A 22,545-nucleotide genomic window follows, 5' to 3' on the forward strand; every position below is an offset into this window, starting at 1 on the left:
CTTCATAAAAGTGCTCCTTCATTGTCTATCTTGGTACAACTGCCTTGGTTCCAGTCTTATTGGTAAATAATCTCAGCCTTTTGGGCCCATTCCTTTACCTCTCAATCTCTATCTCCTCACTTAAGAGCTTCTTTGACCAATTTTTGGCTATGCCTGTAGATATCTCTTTTCTCAGATTGCAGTTACATGGAGCACCTTGGGATTTTTCTGTATTAACAGGAGCTATCTAAATATGTCATTTTATTATTGCCGTAAATTTGCAATGCACAAAAAAAGCATATGTCTGTTGGAAACTGGTCTCCATATGTTTTGTTTTGGTCTATAGCTTCCATGGTATCGATGCATATAAGATTTCAGAAACTGGGAAATTTCCATCATCCAACACATTAACTGCCCCCATAATCACAACTGTTTCAGCAACGAAAGATTTCCAGAACTTAACTGATATCATTCACACAGCCAAAACATGAGTATTTTGCAAAATTTCTTTATTGTGGGATTTCTATGAATTTTAATAAATGTATCTAAAACAAGCACAATGATTGCATTCATAGGTTATGCTTGTTCATCCAGTTGAAGCACATGTAGTGCCATTCTTACACCAGAAATGAATAGACTTAAAAACAATGATGGTATAAATCAGCAGCACATCACATGATGTTTCACACTGTTACATATTTCCAACAAATAATGTAAGAGCATGATAGGAGCAAAGGAAACCAAAACTTTGAGCCTGGTCCATTGTTCACAGATCATGGTTGATTATCAACTTCAATTCCAGATTTCTGCCCAATTTCAATTCCCCTTGATTCCCGCAGAGTCCAAAAATCTATTGATTTCAGCCTTAAACATACTCAGTGTAGGAGTATTGTCAGTCCTTGGGTTATGGGTAAAGAAGACTTACATTTCAGTCCTAAATGGCCAACCATATATCTAGACAAGTGATTTCTAGTTCTCAAGGTGTCTCCCATCTTCTCTGCTTCATTACTGACCTTCCCTGCATCGTAAAATCAAAAGTGAAAGAGTTTGAAAGTCGTCAACATCATTCAAAACTTCTCAGATACATGTTCAAATGCAGCAATACCTAGATAATATTCAAATTTGGACAGACAGATTTCAAGTAGCATTGACTGGCACTTGTGGGAAGTGAATGACCATCTCCAACAAAAGGGAATCCATTCATCATGTCTTTACGTTCCAGCCATTACTGATTTCCTCACTATCCACATCGTTGGAATTAATATTGACCAGATACCTAACTGGACTAGCCGTATAAGTACAGTAGCTAGAGAAACAGGTCAGACGCTCGGAATCCTGCAGCTTGCAACTCACCCGCTAAGTCCTGAAAACTTGTTCAACATTCATAAGCCATAGGTTAGAAGTGTGATAAAATACTCCTCACTTGCCTGGATGATGCAGATTCAACAACATGAAGAACCAGCCAGGGCAAAGCAGCCATATCCACAAGCATCTAATCCTTTCACCACCGACCCTTCAAAGCAGCATTGTGTGTACCATCTACAGGATGCACTGCAAAAATTCACTAAAGATCTTTACACAGCCTTAGATCTGCCACCTGCAAGTTTTCCTCCTAGCCATTCACCATCTTAACATTGCTGTCCACTGAATCAAAATCCTGAAACTCCCTTCCAAACATCTACACCAAAGAGGCTGTAGTACCCCATCCCAAGGGCACCTTTGATGCATTTGCTACTCAGGATAGAAAAATGTCAAATTGATACTTTGTTGCAAACCATATTTTGCAGTAATCAAGAATAGAAGGTAAATATTGTGAATGATATCCATTTAAACTAGCTAGAAGGATGGTCTTTGGTGCAACATTCTTTGAAAAGAAAATGCATTACTGGAAGTGAAGTCCCACAATGAGGTGTTAAAATAAGGCAGGCTATGCCCTCTCAGCAAGATTGAAAAGGTTCCATGGCACTGTTTCAAAGAAGAGCCAAGGAACTCACCTCAGCACCTTGCAAATATTTATTCCTCAACGAACATTTGAATCATTTTGGTAGCAAGGATGAGGAAAAACACTAGGAAATTAAGGGTCTGATTGTCAAGGTTGTTCGGGAGTCGAGATGTATGTCATTGAGAGTGGTAGAGCAAGTTGAGAGAGCAGTTAATGGAGTTAATTTAAACTAAGGACATAGTGTGCAAAAGCGAGGAAATTATGATAAATCTGTTTAGGCTTGGTTAGCCACAACTAGAATATTGTGTCCAGTTCTGGGCACCACACAATTAGAGTGACGCAAATTAGACAAGACTTAAAAAGAGTAGTTTCAGGGATGAGGAACTTAGGTTACATGGATAGATTGGAGAATGTGTGAATGTGCTCCTTGGGGAAAAAGAGATTGTGAGGAGACTTGATACATCTATTAAAAATCTTAAGATATCTGTTCAGAGTAGCTTATGAGAAACTGTTCCTATTGGTGCAGCGATTGAGAACCAAAGGATACAGATCAGCCAAAGAAGCAATGATGATGACATGAGAAAAAACTTCTTTTTAAACTCACTGATGGGTTGGGATCTAGAATGCGCTGTACAGCTTGTGAGTGTGGCACCAGAAGATTCAAATGTGGTTTTCAAAGGAGAATAGGATCATTAGATGACGAGAAATTTGCAAGGCTGGGGAAAACAGGGAAACGGGACCAGATGAGTTGGGCATGCAGAGAGCTAGCACAGACATGACAGCTGAAGAACCTCCTACGTTGTAACAATCTGTGATTCTGTAACATCACAAAGGCAGGTTATGTGGTCATTTTGATGTTTGTGGAAGTTTTCAGTACATAAACGTTCTGTCATTACAATAATACGGCGACTGCACATCAGTAATAGGTCGTCGGCTGTAAATTTAAGGACTTTGAGAAACCTGGGTTGTTGGTGAAAGCTTCTGCATGAATGTAAGTCTTTCTTTCCTTCAGAGGACTTCCCATTTAATTGAGTTACTTGAGTTTGCCCGTGTTTGCATAAATACTGTTCGCCAAAAATCAATTTTCAAAGCGGGGTAAAGATCGGCAAGAATGGCGCCTGCACCTTTAAAATTATACGGGTGCCTGCGCTTTTAAGAGACAGCGGGCCCGTGGTGCTTAGCTGAATGGGCAGGGACTGAAACTTAGCGTTTTAGAGGCGGGGAAACGGAACGTCGAATACACATATAAACGAACACGCGGGAGATTCCTCGCCACAGGATCATAACAACATGCCCAGATATGAGCTTGCTTTGATTCTGAAAGCTATGCAGCGGGTGAGTGTTGACTAAAACAAAAGCGAAAAGAAAGAGAGAAAGAATGAGTGAAATAAAACAGTCGCCATCTTCCCGTTTCATGCCAAACCAGCGACGAGGTGGAAATCCCCGTTAATCAGGCTGGCGGGGAACAACGTGACCAGTGATTTCCTCCTCTTCCATTACCTCTTTTGTTTAAAACCAAAAACAAAAAGCTGTGTTTTTATTCACCTGGTGTCAGAATGGTGTGTTTTGTTCTCTTTGTAACTATTTATAGAGTCAGTTGGTCATTGAGGCCCGACTCAACCTTAGCGCCAGGGAATGGTGCTGCGGGTTTGCCGAGTTTTTTTTCCTCTCTGGAGACTGAGGGGAGGCAGAGAGAGGCGCTGAGAGCGAGAGAAACATTAGCTGAAGAAGCCGGGTGTACTTCGGCTGCTCGGAGAATGAAGCCTAAAGCTGACCGCGACACCTTTTTCAGACCAGTGCCCCCTGCCTGGCAAAGTCTGGTTGTTAGGGTTTTCGAGACGCTTGGATCAAACACCGACCCCCATCCCAATCCTTTTTTTTGAAGCAGAAGTTTAGTACTGCTCGATACTTAACGGTTCGTTGGTTGACAGTAAAATGACAACTGTAGACGGATATCTTTCCGCATCGCGTTTAAACGCGTGAAGTACAGACTTTAAGATGACTATAGTTATTCAACAGTGTTCAACACTGAGTTAAGATGTGTTAGCGTAATCTTGTTATCTTGCAAATTTACAATCAAACCATTTTAACAATAAAGGGGGCAAAATCAATGGGGTAATGATACGTATTTTTTGATAGCTTTAAATGCAAACAGCTACTTTTAGCAATTATGTGGTGTAAGAAGTATTTAGTATTTAAATAAAACTGTTTGGAGTAATGTGTTGGGTCAACTACACAATCTTGCTTCCACAGCTCTAAGATTTCCCTGTTGTGATAGACTTTTTGTTCACAGTTGAGCTTTTATCTCGTTCTGGGCGGAAGGTAGGTTAATTGGTGATTACCTTTGGTGGAACCTGGATATAAAAATCTTTTTCATTTATGGTACAATCCATCCAATTTCTTTAAATTGTGAACAAGTTGAATATCAATGAGATTTAAAATCTTTCACATTCATTTACATTGAGTTTCAAAACCAACTAGTTGTGCTGTAGATGTAGATTTGAAAAAAAAATTAGCCTCCAATTTTAACTTGTAAAGCCTATGGTCCATGTTAGAAACTGCATTTTGCAGCTAGTGACTGACACTGTTTAATTACTTTGAAATTTATGATACTGGACCACTTTCCAAAACAGACTTCAGATCTGCAGTATATAGTAGTAACCAAAAAGACAAATTTACTTTTGCAACAAGAACTGCTGACTTTAATTTTGGGGAATTGACTGCATAGATTCCCCAAAAGCCTGCCTAATTGTAATTCTTTTGCATTAGTTGCTTGGTAAGTCCATTGGACCAGACTCTCTCCACTATAAAACTTGGTTCCACCATATTGCTATATATTGCTACACCTTTCCAAAGCCCTTTGGGGTTCTAACTTTGAGGTGATGATTTCAAGAAAATGTGATGTTTTGACAGTACTAGAATCAATCCTTTCAGTAGGAATCTCTTGTCCTTTGCTTGCAATCTTTGAACAGGTGAGTGCTGCATTAGTTTGCAAGTTTTGAACTAGATTACTCTGATCTTTAATGTGGGCTGTAAATTATTTTAGTTGGTTTAAATATATTTGGGAAAGAAAGTTACTTCATGTAATGTTGCTTTTGTGTTAACATTTGAATAGGAAATAAGTTGATGTGTTATTTCAAGGTTCACTGCTTGCATTTTAATATACAGTAACCTCCCCAGTCCAGAATGCTTGAGACCAGCTGAAAAGAGGCACGTGGATAAAGCTTTTTGTCTTGCTGTCTTCAGGGCATTTGAAAAATTATCAAATTTCAAACAAATACAGAAATTTACTCTTCAAAGTAGTTGGTATGGTTACAGAATGAAGTTAATCATGTGTGAATCAGCAAACACTACACATAACTATCTGAAACGTTAAGTGCTAAAAAATAAAGTAGTTATTAAAATATTTGTATATAGATGTTAAAGCTTCAGTGTTCTGTTTCTGCAGTACTGTGCTGAAATTATGTTGATACTGAATGTAACTGGTTTTTTAACATTTCTGGACTGGAGGGATTACAGTTTTTTAAATAATTGCCACATTCATGAGGGAACATTTTTGGTGCACCTGTTTTCCGCTCTTCCACAGTAAATATGGATTATCCTAGTTAAGACATTGAGCTTCAGAGATAACTCCCAAGGCTAAGCAAAAAATATTGCACTTTAATTTATGCTATTCTGCGCTTTAGTTCCATTTAACTACCTTTTTACAATATTTCATCTCTCAAAAAATCTGCTAGCCTTAAAATAGTATCAGAGATAATGGGAACTGCAGATGCTGGAGAATTCCAAGATAATAAAATGTGAGGCTGGATGAACACAGCAGGCCAAGCAGCATCTCAGGAGCACAAAAGCTGACGTTTCTGGCCTAGACCCTTCATCAGAGAGAGGGTTAAATCCTAGCCTTAAATTGCTAGCCTTAAAGCTGTGTTTGTCCCAAGCTGATATAGTTCCAAATTTCTTCTTTTTTTCCATTTTTGCACCTGAACACCTAATTCAACTTAAGGGTCATTTCCTTGCAATGCTCTCTGGATACAGAAACTGTATCCTTTATCAAATCCTTTTTAACATATTTTAAAATTTGTTGACCTTCAGTCTTCAGTACATGTGAATAAGCGCCAAGTTAATACAACCTGCTCTTGTCATTTAACCTTCTAAGCTCCTCTGTTAGCTGGAGGACTGCTAAAAGCACTATAATGCTAAATAATAACTTCTTTGTCATTGATTTCTAAACCCTGTGAGGTAAAGCTAAACTCCTTTTCACTTTTCTTAATGTTTTATGGTTTGTGGTACTTGGACTCCTAAAACTCTGGCCCTCCCATAGTTCCTAGATTCTCGTTGTTTTAGGAAATATTTTGGCTTTTTTTTGTATCCTTATTGCTGACTGTGTTCCCTGGGGTTGAGTACAGAAAATTAGACTTGATGTCGGTAAGTAATTTTTAGTTAAGCTGTTAACAATTCCTGAAACTTCCAATGCACAATGAACCTGAGAGCTGGGTTGCAGTCAAAACTAGAATTTTTTGCATAGAGTGGGAGGTGCGTATTGGATTGTCTGCCGCAATACATGAGAATCTGACATGAATAAGTCTATGGACGTTTGTCCACACCATGCATCCCATCTTGCTGACTGTGCCAAGCCCCCACTTTGACAATGAAATCTTGGAAGTAGTTCAAAGAGAGACCCAATAAGTTGAGAACCGTCTTTCTTTAATTTCCCAGGCTTAAAAGAACGGCATTGAAACTTGGAAATTACTAAAAGCAATAGTTCAAGTAAAATTTTTTTTAAAGTTCACATAATTGACTTCCTGCTTTCATGAACTTCTCATAACAAACATAAACTTACTTCTAAATTGAATAGAATAATAATGCTGTTTGCACAAGTAAAGAGTCCAGAAGAGCAAAACCTGGTCAGAATTTAAATAAAAGCTCGTAGAATAATAATTTAAATTGGAAATTGTTCTCTAGTGACTAGTTTTAAATTTTATAGAACTGAAAACCATTTTGTAAAAGCTTTTAAATGTGTGAAAGCTTTCACATTTGTAGTATGAAGGTATGTTATGGTTAACTATTACATACTGTAATAGAATGATTTTGCTTGTGATCTGTGTTCTCCAACAGTTTGTCTTGAGGCTGTCTTTATTATCTTTTTTCACCTGCCTGAGTAACACTCCCCTAAAGCGATGGAAATGAATTCATTGAGACAGTGTATGCATTTTTGCAAAACCCCTTAACTTGGGAATATTTAAAATTTTAACTGAATGTTTCATGGCAGACATAAGATCAATTTTTTTTTAAACTTCCACTTATAGTACTGATTCGTCATTCATTCTTGGTTGCTTCCTAGTTGCATTAGTGTTTTCTGACTTCCACATTAATAGTGCAGCAGGTTCTGGTAACAATCAAAGATATAGACAGTTATTGCTAAAGTGTTGTCATAGTTTAATTGAGCAAGGAATGCTTATTAATCAATTTTAAGTTATCAGGAAAACCTGCCTGACAAGTGACTATTTATGAGAGGACAGAATACTCACGGAACTTTAACTTGGCTATTGCTATATTGCATAACTGTTGATATTCTTTCTGCAATATCTGCTGCAGTTCTGCAGGTAGGTGAGCTTGGCACACTGCAACTGTGTGCAGTTTAACTCCATTTCCTAGATGATATGTGTGATAGAATATCTTTGTTAAAGTACTTAACATTTCCAAAGAGTGTGGATGTCGAGATGGGAAAATAGTTCCCCAATTATTTCTAAAATTTTTAGTTATTTAGCAGTCAACATCTTTAAAATTGAGAAACCAATATTTAGGAACAAAGCTGATATTGTGTGATATGATCAAAGTAGGAAAAAGGTCAATCAAATTCCATGGTTATTTAAGGCCAACAAAGATTTTTATAGGTGAGATGGCTGTACAAGGGTGGAATTGGGTGGATAAAGGAACAAAAACAAAGTTGCAGAAAAAGTTCAGGTCTGGCAGCATCTGTGAAGGAAAAAATAGTTAACATTTCGAATCATGTGACACCTTTCTCAGAACTGAGAGCAGATAAAAGTTGTAGTGGTGGGAGGAAGTTGTAAGGTGTCTGATAGATTTTGAAGCAATTGGATCTGATAAAGACTAGAATGTGTACAATGGGTTTTGGTTTAAATTTCAGGAGACCGTAGAGCCAAATGAGAATATTTAAAGTTGTATATTTGGAATATTCAAGTAGTCACTGAAATGATAAATCACTGTCCGTTGACCACATAGAAAAATGAAGTTAAGAAATCAGCAGCTATCTGATAGTGAGCTTTTTTTTCTCATAGGCTATCCAGGCAAATGCAAGAATATCTTTTCTAACCAAGGTATTTGAGTCTTCGAACGAATTTGATTTATGGGAAAAGGGAGATGTTTAATACAGACACTGTAGTTCTTGGCGTGATCTTTTTGATTATATTAAATCTCCTGTTTAATTTCAAAACGATTGAGAAGCCAAAAAATGGAGTAACAATATCAGAAAACTTTTTTGAAAATAATTCTAAAAGCTTTTGAAGGATTGAAAAAAAGTCTATTGTCTCATTGAAATAAATAGAAATTTAAGTTTTTGTTGAGTAGCTGTGTGTGCCCTGTCTGAAATTATGACATCATACCAGGCGGGTGCTTTAACGGTACAGTGGCATTGTCCCTACATTTGAATGAGAAGATCTGGGTTCAAATCCAGCCTCAGACATGTCAAAGTATCTGCACATGAGAAGTTGGTCAGGTAACTTATTTTGGCTACTAAAGAGTTATTTAGGTAGTTTCCTTTCCGTGCTCTTTCTTTATAGCTGTACAATCTTTTATTTTTATTCAGGTGCTGACCCAGCATCTTTCCCCATGGTGTACTTCAGAACTTAATTTTCATAGTTCTTCTCCTTTTGACCTTCCGATTCTTTCCTTTTCTCACTTACCATAAGTCTGTTTCTTCTGGCTACTAACCTTCTTGCCAGTGGAAATCTTTTCTTGCCAAATAATAATTTTGATTTTGAAGACCTGTTTAAACCTGTGCTAAACTGTCTGTTCTCCGAGGAGAATGACTCCTATTTCTCTGCATAACTGAATTTCCTTATCTTTGGTGTCATTCCAGCAACTCTGTGTAACCTCTTCAAAACTATTATGCCCTTTCTAATGTGGTGCCTAGGATTGATCTCAATACTCCAGCAAGCATTATTTTAAAAATAAATATGGAATTAAAAAAGAGGTAAAGGTACAGAAAGGAAAAAGTGAAAACAAACTTTTAATTTTGGAGCTTTTTTTTCAAAAAAAGTCTCACGGAATGAGACTTCACACTTTTGTTTAAATACGTTTACGTGTGAATGGAAAAGCCCTGACCCTTTCTGTTATGTTTACTGGGTAAGTACCACATCTATTTCAATGATGAATCTCTTGGCCTGATACATTTGTATCAATGTAGAAAAGCCAAAAAAAAGACTTTCTATCATACTAGGAAAAAAGTCAATCAAATCAACCTCGTTACCTACTTAGTTATTAAGCGACTTGCATGTGTGGATTTTGGAAGTGGCTGTCCACGTTATTCCTTTTTATACTATTCAGTGCTAAGCCTCACTATTATTCTAAATGCAAAATATAGACGGCACTTTTTGATAGAGAATTATGGGAAGAACCCTAAAAGTTTGGTAAACAGAACAGAGTATGAAACAAACTTTCCAAGTATCAAATCTGGATGTTTTAAAATTTTTCTGGTGGCTTTCTGCAGGATATTGATTTACTATTGGATTTTAATGCAAAATTATTGTTCATACTTTTATTAAGGAATTGGCAACATAAGTAGCTGGAAACATGCAGTAAAATATACAGTGCAATAGCCAAATGTCAAGAAGTTTGTATCCACTCCATAACTCTGAACTGGAGATGAATGGTAGGGCATTGATTTATCTCCAACCATATAGCTATTTTGGAAAAATAATCTTCCACAATGAAGTTCTCAGAGCCAAGATTGACTGCAGTTTGAAAACTTTAAACTAACATTCCAAAGTTATGATAGCAATATGTTTTAAGGATGTGAATGTAAATAGTGAATAGGGAGAAACTCTGAAATTTGATGTATAAGTTACAATTTAATGCATGGTTATGTCCTTTTAACTATAGGGATGTGATTATAACTATATAGAAAACTATAAAATAGAGCTATGATATGTACACTAGAATTGATGCTAGTATCGGATCATTTAGCCTTTTGAATGCAATTACTCCAGCACTTCTGTTAAAGGTGCATTGCTGTCAATGGTGCTTACAGTGCAGCTGTAAGCTTAGGATACCTGCACCATTCATGTGCTTCACGTGAACCTCAAGTGCAAATCTTTTGGAAAACCCGTGGTTTCTCCTTTCTGCATACGTGAGTAGATATATCTTCTAACCATTTACTAGTAACATTCAGTTATGGTAGACTTTTATGCAAATGCATTTTAAAATAATAAGATATTTACAACTGAGTATCTTATACATAATTTCCACAATCTTCTCATATTACCTCTTTAAAAATTTTTGAAACAAACTTAATTCATATAATCCTCCTCCTATTTGTAATTGGCTGCATCACATAAGGATTTTAGAGTTGATTCTTGACTTTGAGAGTTCAGTGTTCTGAACTGTACAGCTTGGAACTTCCCAGATAACTGGTCTTGGAGTTAGCTCCTTTTATGTAAAGTTAGGGTGATTCACTACAGTTAGCCTCCATGTTGTCAAGGTGGGGGCAGGGAGGCAAACCACCTGGCTTCTGATTGCTATCTAGGGTGTCATCTCTGCTGAATCAGTTGTTGACCATATCTTGCCTCCTGGTGAGCTTCCATACGTTTTTAACATGGGATTGTTAAATAATGATCAGGAATGGGAGTTCCGGTCTGTTGTTTCTGTTCTGCACCCTACCCAAGGTCAAGGACATTGAGGTTAACTGTAGCACCAAAACGGTTGAATAACTTATTATCTTGGCTTATTTATCACAGTTTGGGGATCAAATGTTGACTCCTGCATCACAGTGCAGTTTCCCATTCCGTTTCCCTGTAAGCAATCAATGAGCTTTCTTTTTTTTGCCTCTCTACTACCCTGTTATACCTGCATTGACCAGGGTGACAGCTTTCCCACTTTTTTTCTTCAAATTTCTATTTGATTCTTTTATTTGCAACCTTGAGTTTTCAGTTTTAAGATGCAGCCACTTACTATACTTTTGACTTGTATTTTAAACTTTGTTTTGCAGAATCAGCCTAAATTTTAAACTAGTCTCTGGTGTCACAGATGTCAGCTGTACATGGCATTCAGTTTTTATAAAGCTACCGAGTATTTAACAACTTAAAGCTTGTGAAAGGCTTTAGAATACGAAATAAAGCTTTTTACTTTTTGTGTGTTTTTTAAAACAAATCGTTACTTCCTGAAATGCTCCAGAAGTCTTATGGGCTGAAAATCGATGGTCACTTAGGCAAAACAGACTCATCACTTCCCCCAGAAATTTTTGTCTGTTGATTTTTTTTTTGAGTAGATTCAGCAATTAATGTGTTCATAAGATCTTTTTAAATATGATGTTTAGTGGTGTGCATTCACCTGTCATCAATGAAACTTTTTTTTAAAAAAAGGACTTTTTTTTCATGTTATACTCTCTGGCTTGTCTTGTTTTAAGATCTCTAGCATCAAACTACCCTTTTGAATGTTCTCATTTTTTTCTGTGCATTGATTGTGGACTGCGTCTCATGATTGCTCCATGCATGTCAATCCACACTGGTAAGTTCACCTGAATTTGGTGTTGAGGAATTGTACCGATCAAATTTCTTGCATATGAAAAGCATTCATCAGGAGCCAGTGGTTTGCTGAAAATGCCTCTAACATTTTCCCAAAACAAACTAATTATATTGGGGCTTTCATAGCCCAGGTACGTGGTACTTGTAAGTATGGGCTTGGTACCACTTAGTTTGTTTTGTGTAAAAAAATATACCTTTAAATGTACCATCTATGTACTTTGATCTATTTGATTTTTCCATCTGATCTCACTTTAATTATGTCAGTTGAGAATGCTTGCCCTCACATCCCCTGATCCACGTGCAAGGTTGGCTTATGGAGCTGACGGAGTCTGTGATCAGGAATATTGATCACAAGCCTGCAGCCACCTCTTCTGCCTTTTTCTTATTATAATGGAAATCTGATCTTTCGACATATTCACTTGCATATATTAATCTTTAGCCATAAAGAAAATTTGCATCATGTATTTTTTATTCAGAAATGAACTTGATTTTTAAAAAGTGCAATTCTAATATCCTCTTTTTTGTCTTTTGTCTTTGCTGTCTTGCAGGATTGTAACTCTAGGCCTTACTAGACCTGTCAGCAACAGCTAAGAAATTCAACACCAACAAATTAAGCTGTGACAGTCTTGAGGAATGCTACTAAAAAGAGCATGAGAAATAGTCAGAAGTGAAGTTAACAAGATAAATAGTATTTGGCATCCCAGTACCTGACAACTGGAATCCTACAGTTTCAACCAAGGCAGCAAACCAAAGGACAAATATTTATCACTCCATACAATTTTTCTTTTCCCTACTTCATTAGCAATCTTAACGTGCCTGGTCATTGGATATCTTATTCTGGTAATTGAATCTGAAACATTTTATGAAAATGTTTGGCTTGATGGAACCGGCTGATCTAGCTGTCGTAGCACTTTATTTTGTCCTTGTATTGTGCATTGGTTTTTTTGCCATGTGGAAGTCCAACAGAAGTACTGTGAGTGGATACTTTCTTGCAGGACGCACCATGACCTGGATAGCAATAGGTGCTTCGTTATTTGTGAGCAATATTGGCAGTGAACACTTTATTGGGTTAGCAGGATCTGGAGCTGCCAGTGGATTTGCAGTAGGAGCTTGGGAGTTCAATGCAGTATTGCTTTTACAGTTATTAGGTTGGGTTTTCATCCCTGTTTATATCAGATCTGGTGTGTTCACCATGCCACAATACCTTTCAAAACGTTACGGTGGTAACAGAATAAAAGTCTATTTTGCTTTATTGTTTTTGACATTGTACGTTTTCACAAAGCTTTCTGTTGACCTGTATGCTGGTGCGTTGTTTATCCGGGCTTCACTCGGCTGGGACCTATATCTGTCTATCATCATCTTGATTGGGTTGACTGCAGTGTTAACTGTTACAGGAGGACTTGTGGCTGTCATCTACACAGATGCCCTACAAGCAATTCTTATGATTGGTGGAGCTTTGACATTGATGGTTGTTGGAATGGTCAAGGTGGGAGGCTTTGAGGAATTGAAACGGAGATACATGTTGGCCTCACCAAATGTTACATCAGTTCTAGCCTCCTTCAACCTAAGTTCTACGAACACTTGCTGCATTCATCCAAAAGATGATGCTCTTAAGATGTTACGTGAGCCGACTGATGAGGATATTCCTTGGCCTGGCTTCCTGTTCGGTCAAACGCCAGTCTCTGCTTGGTACTGGTGTGCTGATCAAGTCATTGTGCAACGTGTCTTGGCAGCAAAGAACATTGCTCATGCCAAAGGAGCTACCCTAATGGCTGGTTTTCTGAAACTCTTGCCCATGTTTATCATAGTCGTACCAGGCATGATTTCCAGGGTTCTCTTTACTGATGAGATTATTTGCATTAATCCAGAACATTGTATGCAAGTATGTGGCAGCAGAGCAGGCTGCTCAAACATTGCTTATCCACGACTCGTGTTGGGAATCTTGCCTGCAGGTCTTCGTGGCCTAATGATGTCAGTCATGATAGCAGCTTTAATGAGTGATTTGGATTCTATATTCAATAGTGCCAGCACCATATTTACCCTGGATATTTACAAGCATCTTCGAAAGGCTGCCAGCTCTCGTGAACTTATGATAGTAGGTCGTCTGTTTGTTGTCTTCATGGTAGCTATAAGCATTGCCTGGGTTCCTGTAATTGTAGAGATGCAGGGAGGACAAATGTATCTTTACATTCAAGAGGTTGCGAATTATCTCACCCCACCAGTAGCAGCCCTGTTTCTTCTTGGTATTTTCTGGAAACGCTGCAATGAGAAGGGGGCTTTCTATGGAGGGTTGGTTGGATCCATCTTGGGAATTATACGCTTGATTCTTGCTTTTATTTATCAAGCTCCCGACTGTGACCAACTTGATACTAGACCAAATTTTATCAGAAGTATTCACTACATGTACGTGTCAACGTTTCTGTTTTGGACCACCATCTTTACAGCCATAGTTGTGAGTCTGCTGACCCCTGCTCTTCCCAGGACATATACTTCCAGTACCATGTTCTGGGCATTAAAAGACTTGGACACTATAAAAAGCTCTGAAAAAGAAGAATGTGATAAATTAACAGATCTAACTATAGCTGAATGCAATGGCCATACCACAAGTGCACATAAAAAGGACACTGATGGAATTGAATTAGTTCTTTTAACACCCGGAAGTGATGATTCCAAATCTTTGAACTTGCCAGCCATCTCAGAGGGACAAACTGCGAATGACTGTTATACAGATGGACAGACAATTGTTGTGGACCCAGAAACCAAAGAAGAACCAGAACTGGAAAGAAACAAATGGTGGAAATTTTTTGACTGCCTTTGTGGACTAAAAAATTATGACGTGAAGAGTCCGGTAGCAAGAGTCTCTGTGGAAGATGAAATGATTTGCATACAAATGCTGCAAGAAAGTCCAAGGATTAAAGTATTGTTAAATATTGGACTTTTATTTGTATTATCTTGTGGCATATCCATGTACCTTTATTTCTCTTTGTAAAATCAGCCTGAACAATTAAGTAATGCTGTTTTTTGTTTTGAAGTATTTTCTTTTAAAGTTCCTTTCGTTGACATGGGTAGACAACTTCTTTGTAATGTTAAGGTGGAGGGCAGTGAGGGATGGAGATCAGCTGAAACTCCATTTCTCTCTGCCTAGCCTGATCTCGGATGTGAAGAACATAGATGGTAAAATTAGCCAAAGTGCCTTATATTAAGGTGGGGAAAACTACATTGTAGTTCTTCCTCTGGTGTTCAGCAGCTGCTGTTGGAAATATGCATGTGGGTTTCTGAAGAAGACCAAAATTAGATTCAGTTATGATGTCACTTTACGGTTCAGTATATCTCTGTCCCCAATTGAGGCTCACTGGTCTCTTATGGGGTATCAGAGGGTGACTCCTGCCCAATAAACAATGTTACATGCATGAATCCATGGCGGAAAAAATACTCTAACCTTGGAATTAAACCCATGGCCAGCTTAATTTTGGGGTTTACAATTTGTCACTTAATATCTTTTTATTAGAGTAGGTGACTTTGTTTCTTATCTGGCAATTATTCTGTGAACTATGAATAAGCTACGACTGACTTTATATAAAAAAAACTGAAATATTTATTTTAAAGTTATTTTTCTGCCCAGATACATCATGTGTAAATGGGAGAAGGGAAATTTTAATCTGTTGAACATAAAATTCAAATATCTCAGCACTTAAATATTTTTGCCCCAAAATAAATAAAAGCAGTTGAATGGACTGATTAATTACTACCTTTTAATATAATTTTGAGAAGTAAGAGCACTCAATTTTGCACTCCTGACTATTTTTCCTCTCTTAATTATCCCCGTCCTCAATTCGCCTGTTCCCACACTTGCTGCTCGAGAGTCCTTGGATGATGGTGACCTCCTCCCCGATCTCTTCCACTAAGTTGGTTGGCAAAAAGTGGAGAGCATTGGTCTTGGAATAGTATTTTTCTTCAGATTTTCTACCCACCCTGAGGCAGTTGACTTGTGTTGAACATCATCTTGCGCAATAGGATCACAGAATTTCCTGAAATGGGTAGGGAAATTGAGCCAATTATTTTGTATTTTAGGGGTGGAGATCTATTTTTTCCAGTATACAATTGTGCTCTATATTTTTGACTATTAAATCAACTTGTGTTGTAATTTCTGCACTCCAACAAAATTCATTGAGATGTCATCGAGTATGTAGGCCAACAAAAGATCATTGTCTTTAACATTTTAAATTATGAAAACTTTTGCTAATTTATAATAGTTATGAGCACCGTATTATCCATTGTAAAATTAGTCATGTATTGACCAAAATCAAATAGGAAATATTATTTCTTTCTTAGGTAAGTGTTGTCTGCTTTTGTTATATTCATTGGTAACTATATGCATTGTGGCAAGTAAATTTTTTTAGGTTAGGAGGAGCAAGTAGGGGCTGGTATGATGATCAAACTGTTAGGGTAACTTATTGCACCACCCCCCCCCCCCCAAAAAAAACTTCTGTTTGTACTCATGAAACTTAAGAATTTATAAAGCATAATGATTGGATGGAGGGAAAACAGACACATGTTCCCAAGTTAATTTTAGGTGTCAGTGTTTTCGGTGCTAATCCTGAACTTATAAGATAGCTAAGTTTTCTTTTTGTTGAAAAATGTTAATTTTTTTCTTCACCATTCCAATATCTTTGTAGAGCTGTATTTTCTTCCACCCTTGCTTTTTTGTTTCCTGTCTTTGTGTGCTCATTTTGCTTTTAAGTCACGTACATTTTTATTTTCCAGCTTGATTTTTGTGTTCTTTTGAGTGAACAGCTCTTCTTGCATCATGACACACTGAAGTGCAGGTGATTGCAAGAAATTATTTGAATAAAATGGCCATGAGTAATGAGCTATAACTTGTGTGTTGGACAAATTGATTTTATGTTTTGTACACTAAAAAAATTGTGCCAAGCTCTTTCTCATGTAGTATGACATTCCTCCATTGATGTGAGTTGGTGTCTAGTTTCCATATTGAAGCCCAAACTACCAGCACACTTGGTTGGGAAGGAACCTATCATGTTGTTCTGATCAACTTGTTCTTCTCTGTTTTTCTTTACGTCACATCGACCAATGCCAAAAGTTTAAACGTAAGTGGAAACAAAAAAGTGCTAACCTAAGAACTATCTGCATCCAAGTTAAAAGTAAGGTTTAAAATTTCCAGGTAGAATCTCCTAATTCAAAATTTTAACTTAGGAAATATTAAGCATAAATCCAAAGGCAAATTCTACAAATATGAAATATTTTTTCACATTGTATGTAAATTTATTTTCTTTGATCTGGCCTGTGTATTTTGAAAAGCTGTTTGACCGTATGTTTTGAATTTGTTGATAAAGTGCCTGAGATAACAGCAAGTACAACATTTGCATTTTCCCTCAGTTCTTAGAACTCTGTTACAGAACCAAACAATTTACATATGTTCCAAGATGATTTATAGAATCCTGCGTGCCCTCCAGTTTGAGTTACTGAGGTTAGTATTCTTGTTGGTCAATTCTAGAAGCCAGCTCTGGCAGTTTGTTCTAAACCTTTTTGTAAAGGTTAAAAGATTAACTTCATAGAATTTGCAGACTTTCGCCAGCTATGGATGCCTAAGTAGAGGGTCTCACTTTTTTAAAAACAGAAGTCCTGCTCCCTTTCTGTTGCTGTTATGTTAAAGTATGAGCACTATAAGCAAGTGTATTGTTTGGATCATCAACCGTTTAATCTGTTGTTTTGGGAGAGGATTATACAGCTCTGGAACTTTATATATAAAGCCTGATCAGATTTTGTGACAATTGCAGACCTTATACATTTTTTTAACTGTACCTGTAATATTGCATTTTCAAACAGATTTAGTTAAACGAGTTGTACTTTTTACTGTCTGTAGTAAAATGGATTTTGTTATTTTCTACTGTTTAAACGTTTTTCATGCTTGACTGCAAATTACAAGTTTATAGAGTTTGTACCATGTAACACTTATCAAACTATACTGAGTTTGCATTCTGCATGATAATTTTATGCTACGGATCTAATCAGGATAGCTCAGCACAAGATGAAATCTGTTTTGATCTATACTGCTTGTTTTCCTATCTGTTCTTCCCTTTGGGTATTCTTGCATTCTTTTCTAAATTTTAGACAAACCTGCAGTGGCCTTTTCATAAATTAGCCTTTTTCCGTTTTGTTGAATAAGGACCAATGCTTGAAGTATTTATTGACTGGAAGATAGTTCTGAAGTGATTTGAGTCAGTCAGCTGGGATTACTGAATATTGACATGGTCACAGTCAAAGGTTTTAGGTCAAATTCCACTACAGATTTTAAGAAGTAAATTTAAGCAGGTGAGCTCTCAATGAGGCATCGTGAAAGGAAATGTCATTTAGTTTTGAAACAAACTGTCCTGATGTCAGAAGAGCCATATGCATGCGTCAACTTTCTAAATTTGAAGTTGCTCACCACTGAAAGAATGGCATTTACAATGATTATATTGAAGTACCCAAGAAAAAAATCAAAAGGAAAGTTCATCCCACAATGCCTATTTTCTGAGAACATGATTTTTTTTTGTTTTTTTTAGAATTCATTATTGTCAAGGAGATTAGAAAATGTGGCACAGTCAAGTGGCAGTTGAAATAATGGGATTGGGCAAAGTAGCAAATTATCGGTTTCTGTAATGAACAGATCCTTTGAATTCTCAGTTTTTGGATCTCCTGCTGATTCAGCTACTTAATTGTGCTGCCCTGTGTGAGAAGTTTAGTGATGAAGCATTGTGTTAGAATGTATTTTTTTGGTATTTTCTATAGTGATTGATTCTTGTAGAATGCTTTGGTTACCTGAGATGTGTATGAAAGGACATACGCTGTCAGTAGAAGGAATAAAGCAAATGGGGTTTAAAAATGAGCATTTTAAATTAGTTGTTCAATTGCCCAAATAAAATAAAACCTTTTTAAAGCTGTTAATTAGGGACAATAGGATATTTTTAGGAGAAGTTTCTCAACCTGCAAATTTAAATTGCTTGTTCATGAGGGCTTGAAGGATGCAAAGTTCAGCACCTGTCTGGAACAAGTGAATCGGTTTTAAACGCATCCTGTTTGATTTCCTATCATTTGTGGGGTCTGTTATCCCAAGTGACTAGAAAAAATTTAGGTGATTCAAGTTTTAATATTCTGTATTGCACTTGCGTATATCAATTGAGTAGAGGGAACATTGAAATCTTGGATAAAAATGTTGCTAATTTGAAATTTGGATAATCTCATTTGATCATCTTGGATAGATCAAAAGTTACAAAAGTGAGTGTGACGATTTGAAGCTATCCTAATTGGCAGTACTGCCATGACAGAACCATGCATCATGGATCAAGTCTTGGAAGATGTTGGATACGTGGCTCAAGTTTGTAGTGATAATGGATTGTTGACCTGTTTTTCCAGCTACCTGTAACCTTGTCAGCTTCTGTCAAGTTTGGCTTACCAAGTGTAAACAAAGTAGAGAAATTACTCCAATTGAAGGCATTCCATCTTTTTTTAAAAAGCCCAATTTTTTTGTGACTAGAAAGTAAACCACCTCATTATAACCAAGTGACTTGGCTTCTTATCAGCTATTATACAATAAAAACTGATTTTGACTCCTCAGACATGACATTATGACAAATATTGAAAACCTTACCAGATCTTCTCCATTAAATTTGAAATTGCAATTGAAAGGTGAAAACTTAAATGTTGAAGCTGTAATTGTCACTTGTAATAGGAATTTCTGTATTAATTATTCTCCACATACTGTTTCCATAAAACTTAGCCTGGAACATACGATCAGTAAGCATTTCAGACAACTCTAGAACATTCTCCTGATTCCTCCTGTGGGATGAAAACACATGAAGTGAACTCTTAATTCTGCTTTGCTTTTTTTTTGAGAGCTATTGCTAGCCATGCTTCAAAACTATTTTGCCTTCACCTGTTTGTCCGTTTATGCTGGTAGCGAACGGAATTCTGGTTCAAACTTTGTTCCTCAGTGAAAAGGGTTTAAAGGTTATAGGTCAGAACCATTCAATATTAATTTGTTTCAGTGCTTTGAAAATTTAAAACTTTATTTAGTATATTCTTGGAATTTGCTAGAAAACGTTTAGGTGGGATTTTAAATTCTTTGGTTTGGAACTTCAGATGTATGTCTTTGATTCAGAAACATTAACATTATGTCAATTATATGCAAATGAGAATATTTGACAGTGACAGTTGATATTAGAGTCTAATTATCACTGAATTCATCTCTAACTTTAGATACATTTAAGTTGATGATGAGTGGCAAGGTGTACCAAGTAGAGATTTTTATTTTGAAAATATCATTCAGCACCTGACATCATGTGATTCCAGAATGGTGGCTGAACCAGCCGGGACAAGGTTGTTTAAAGGTTTTGTTTGTTAAACCATCCAATCTACAACATCAATAGGGTAAAATTTTGTAACTGAAAAATCTTACAGGGAGCACATCTTCCTTGTAGAGTTTGTCCAGATGGATTTGTTGAAGTTTCATGAGTTGGTTGGTGAAATGGGTATGTGTAGAAATAGCAATGCAGGGTTTAGGTCATTAGGAGGTCGTGGTTTGTTTAGTAATATGGGAGTCATGTGAACCTAAAAGAAATTTAAAACGCCAAATTATATGAAGCGATGGCGTTTTGTTCTTGCTGGATAATCAAAAAAGAACTGCATTTGGTTTTAGTTTTTTTTTGTCCATCTGTAAGAAGCCTGTGATTATGTAATACACATACTATATAAATCAATTAGCCTTAACCAAGGAAAATATTACCATGCTTTTGTGATTGTCTAACTTGTACTTTTTTAAAGTGAAACAATTTATGTACTTGTTAAAATAATAAAAGCTGTAAAAGGAATATTTTGCTTGTCTAGTGATGCTGTTCGTTCTTTGTAGGATTATGTGCCGTAAACAGCACAGAAATAGCCATTTGGTTTAATCATCCAAGTCAATTCTTGCACCACACAAAAAACCACCTGTCCACACCTCCTATCTTTCCTTGTCTAAATTTACTGAGATCATGATCTCTTCCAGCAGAAACTAAACTATTTTCCATTAAATTCAATACAATGTGTAATGTGACCCCAGATACCTAAATAAAAAACTTAAAAGCAGCAATGTTCTTGTATATAATCATTAGAGTCTGTGTGTTATGCTACTTTACATTAGAAGTATGACGCTCTTATTTTAAGTACGTGGAGAAAATAATACATTATTGATCCATATGTTGGGTCCCAAGTCATTCTGCATCACCAGAGCGATGTCATTTAACTTTGTCTGGCCACAGTTCAGTGGTAGTGGCATCGCTGCGAGGTTTATGGTTGGGCCAGATTAAGGAAAATGGAGAGCTTCTGAACAAGTTTTTATTTTGTATTAATCAATGGGATGAATTAAACATGCAGCTGTTTCAACCAAGCTTGGCATGTGCCTCTGTGCATAACATTCTGTATGCAACAGGAGACCATGGCCCAGAGAGAGAGTGTGAGAATGCGTAGGGGAAGAGAGGGACTGGATGCTATCTGTGTCAGTGTTTGGGTCTTTTATGCTAGTGCAGGGAACAATTTGAAAAGGGTGAACTTTGACCTCCATTTTGTAGTTTCTTCAACATTATTTGGGCTTCTGATCCAGAATTTGAGTATGTGATGTATTTGTTTTCCTCCAATGTTTATCTAGCTTTGCCTTGAGCAGTCATTTGACACTTAGACAAATATGTGTCAGCCACCTCCCTTTGTTAGCAGATTCAATACTTTTAACACTCATGTAGAAAACATTTCTTCTCTATTCCTAGTGATTACTACAGTTATGCCCTTCTCTATAGGAGAAAGTATTGTCATTGTATCCACTCTTTTTCTCAAAGCCGGTAATTTTAAAGACTACCTCATCACATAAACTTTATTACACAAACCTGCCTTTCTTCCTTTTTGACTCCATGACGACTTCCTGATGCCTTGAAAGCAACCAACTTAATCAAACATCTTTCCCATTGGGCAGAATGTATGAAAGTTTGAAAACACACCAACAGATTCTAGAACACCACCTTCCTGCTGTTATGAGACTTGTGAATGGACCTCTCATATATAAAGAATTAAACTGCTTCTGCACATTTTCTGTAGTTGTAATATTCTGTTATTACCCTCCTGTACATGAGGGATGACTTCTCTGGAGAGCAAGCAAAGCAATACTTTTCACTATCAGTGCATGTGACAATAAATCAAACCTTCAGTGTTAATTTGCAGTGGAAAATTGGATTTGTAGAACTTACAAAGGTGTAGTCAGCAGGTCTCCTGCTAATAGATGAATTTTGGAAGTACAAATATGATTTTTAGTTTCTACACTTTATATTTAAGTCATGGCTATGTGATCATGGAAACGGTGCGCAGAGCATACCAAGAATACTTGTTTTTAAAAAGCGGTGAGAGATGGTTGGTCCCATTTGGGGATTTGGCGACCATCTGTGGTGTTATTGACCATCAATTGAGCAGTTAGGATGTTGTTTAATATGCAAATTTAATGCAACATTGGAAGTGACGTTTTCATAAGGGTAACTGCTTGTTGCTCAAACAAGTTGTTACCACAACTTTTTGAATTACTTTTTAAGATTGAGGTGTGCAGCAAATGAATGATATGCTAAATTGAGTGTTACTAAAAATTTTAAACTTTAGTTCCACTGTAGAATTATCTTAACCTTTTAAACAGGGAAGGAAAATCAGATTAGAATTTGTCAGTACGTGGAATAATTTAATTTCTAATGATTGAAGCATTTTCTCTCTAGTTCCATGGTTTGTCTTCTGTCATGTCTGCTGTGGCAATTTTCTTCTCAACAATGGATCTGCAAAGACTTCATTTGTTAG

At 36.8% G+C, this 22,545-nt stretch overlaps 2 protein-coding genes across 7 annotated transcripts in view; both read left to right on the plus strand.

Annotated features, from left to right (window-relative positions):
- Nucleotides 1–22,545, plus strand: part of mrps6 (mitochondrial ribosomal protein S6) — a 108,222-nt gene that overhangs the window by 21,084 nt on the left and 64,593 nt on the right. The window contains exon 1 of one of the 5 annotated variants that reach the window (XM_059650203.1): nt 3,147–3,256. The exons of 3 other annotated variants lie outside the window; for them this stretch is intronic. In XM_059650203.1, the coding sequence (XP_059506186.1) occupies nt 3,212–3,256 (45 nt within the window). In that variant the 5' untranslated portion in view covers nt 3,147–3,211. One more of the 5 variants, XM_059650204.1, reaches the window with a different exon arrangement.
- Nucleotides 3,143–20,552, plus strand: LOC125456917 (sodium/myo-inositol cotransporter-like). Of its 2 annotated transcripts, none has more exons than XM_048540495.2 (2): nt 3,143–3,256; nt 12,231–20,552. In XM_048540495.2, exon 2 carries the CDS (start codon nt 12,545–12,547, stop codon nt 14,669–14,671), a length of 2,127 nt encoding a protein of 708 aa, XP_048396452.1. In that variant the 5' UTR covers nt 3,143–3,256; nt 12,231–12,544; the 3' UTR covers nt 14,672–20,552. The 2 variants fall into 2 exon arrangements, with proteins under 2 accessions (XP_048396452.1, XP_059506181.1); XM_059650198.1 differs by lacking the exon at nt 3,143–3,256 and adding an exon at nt 6,353–10,289.

This window comes from Stegostoma tigrinum, chromosome 12, assembly GCF_030684315.1.
Source record: "Stegostoma tigrinum isolate sSteTig4 chromosome 12, sSteTig4.hap1, whole genome shotgun sequence".
NCBI classification, from domain to species: domain Eukaryota; kingdom Metazoa; phylum Chordata; class Chondrichthyes; order Orectolobiformes; family Stegostomatidae; genus Stegostoma; species Stegostoma tigrinum.

Coding starts and splice junctions, on each gene's coding strand:
- LOC125456917 (XM_048540495.2), top strand. CDS start 12,545: ATGAAAATGTTTGGCTTGATGGAACCGGCTGATCTAGCTGTCGTAGCA.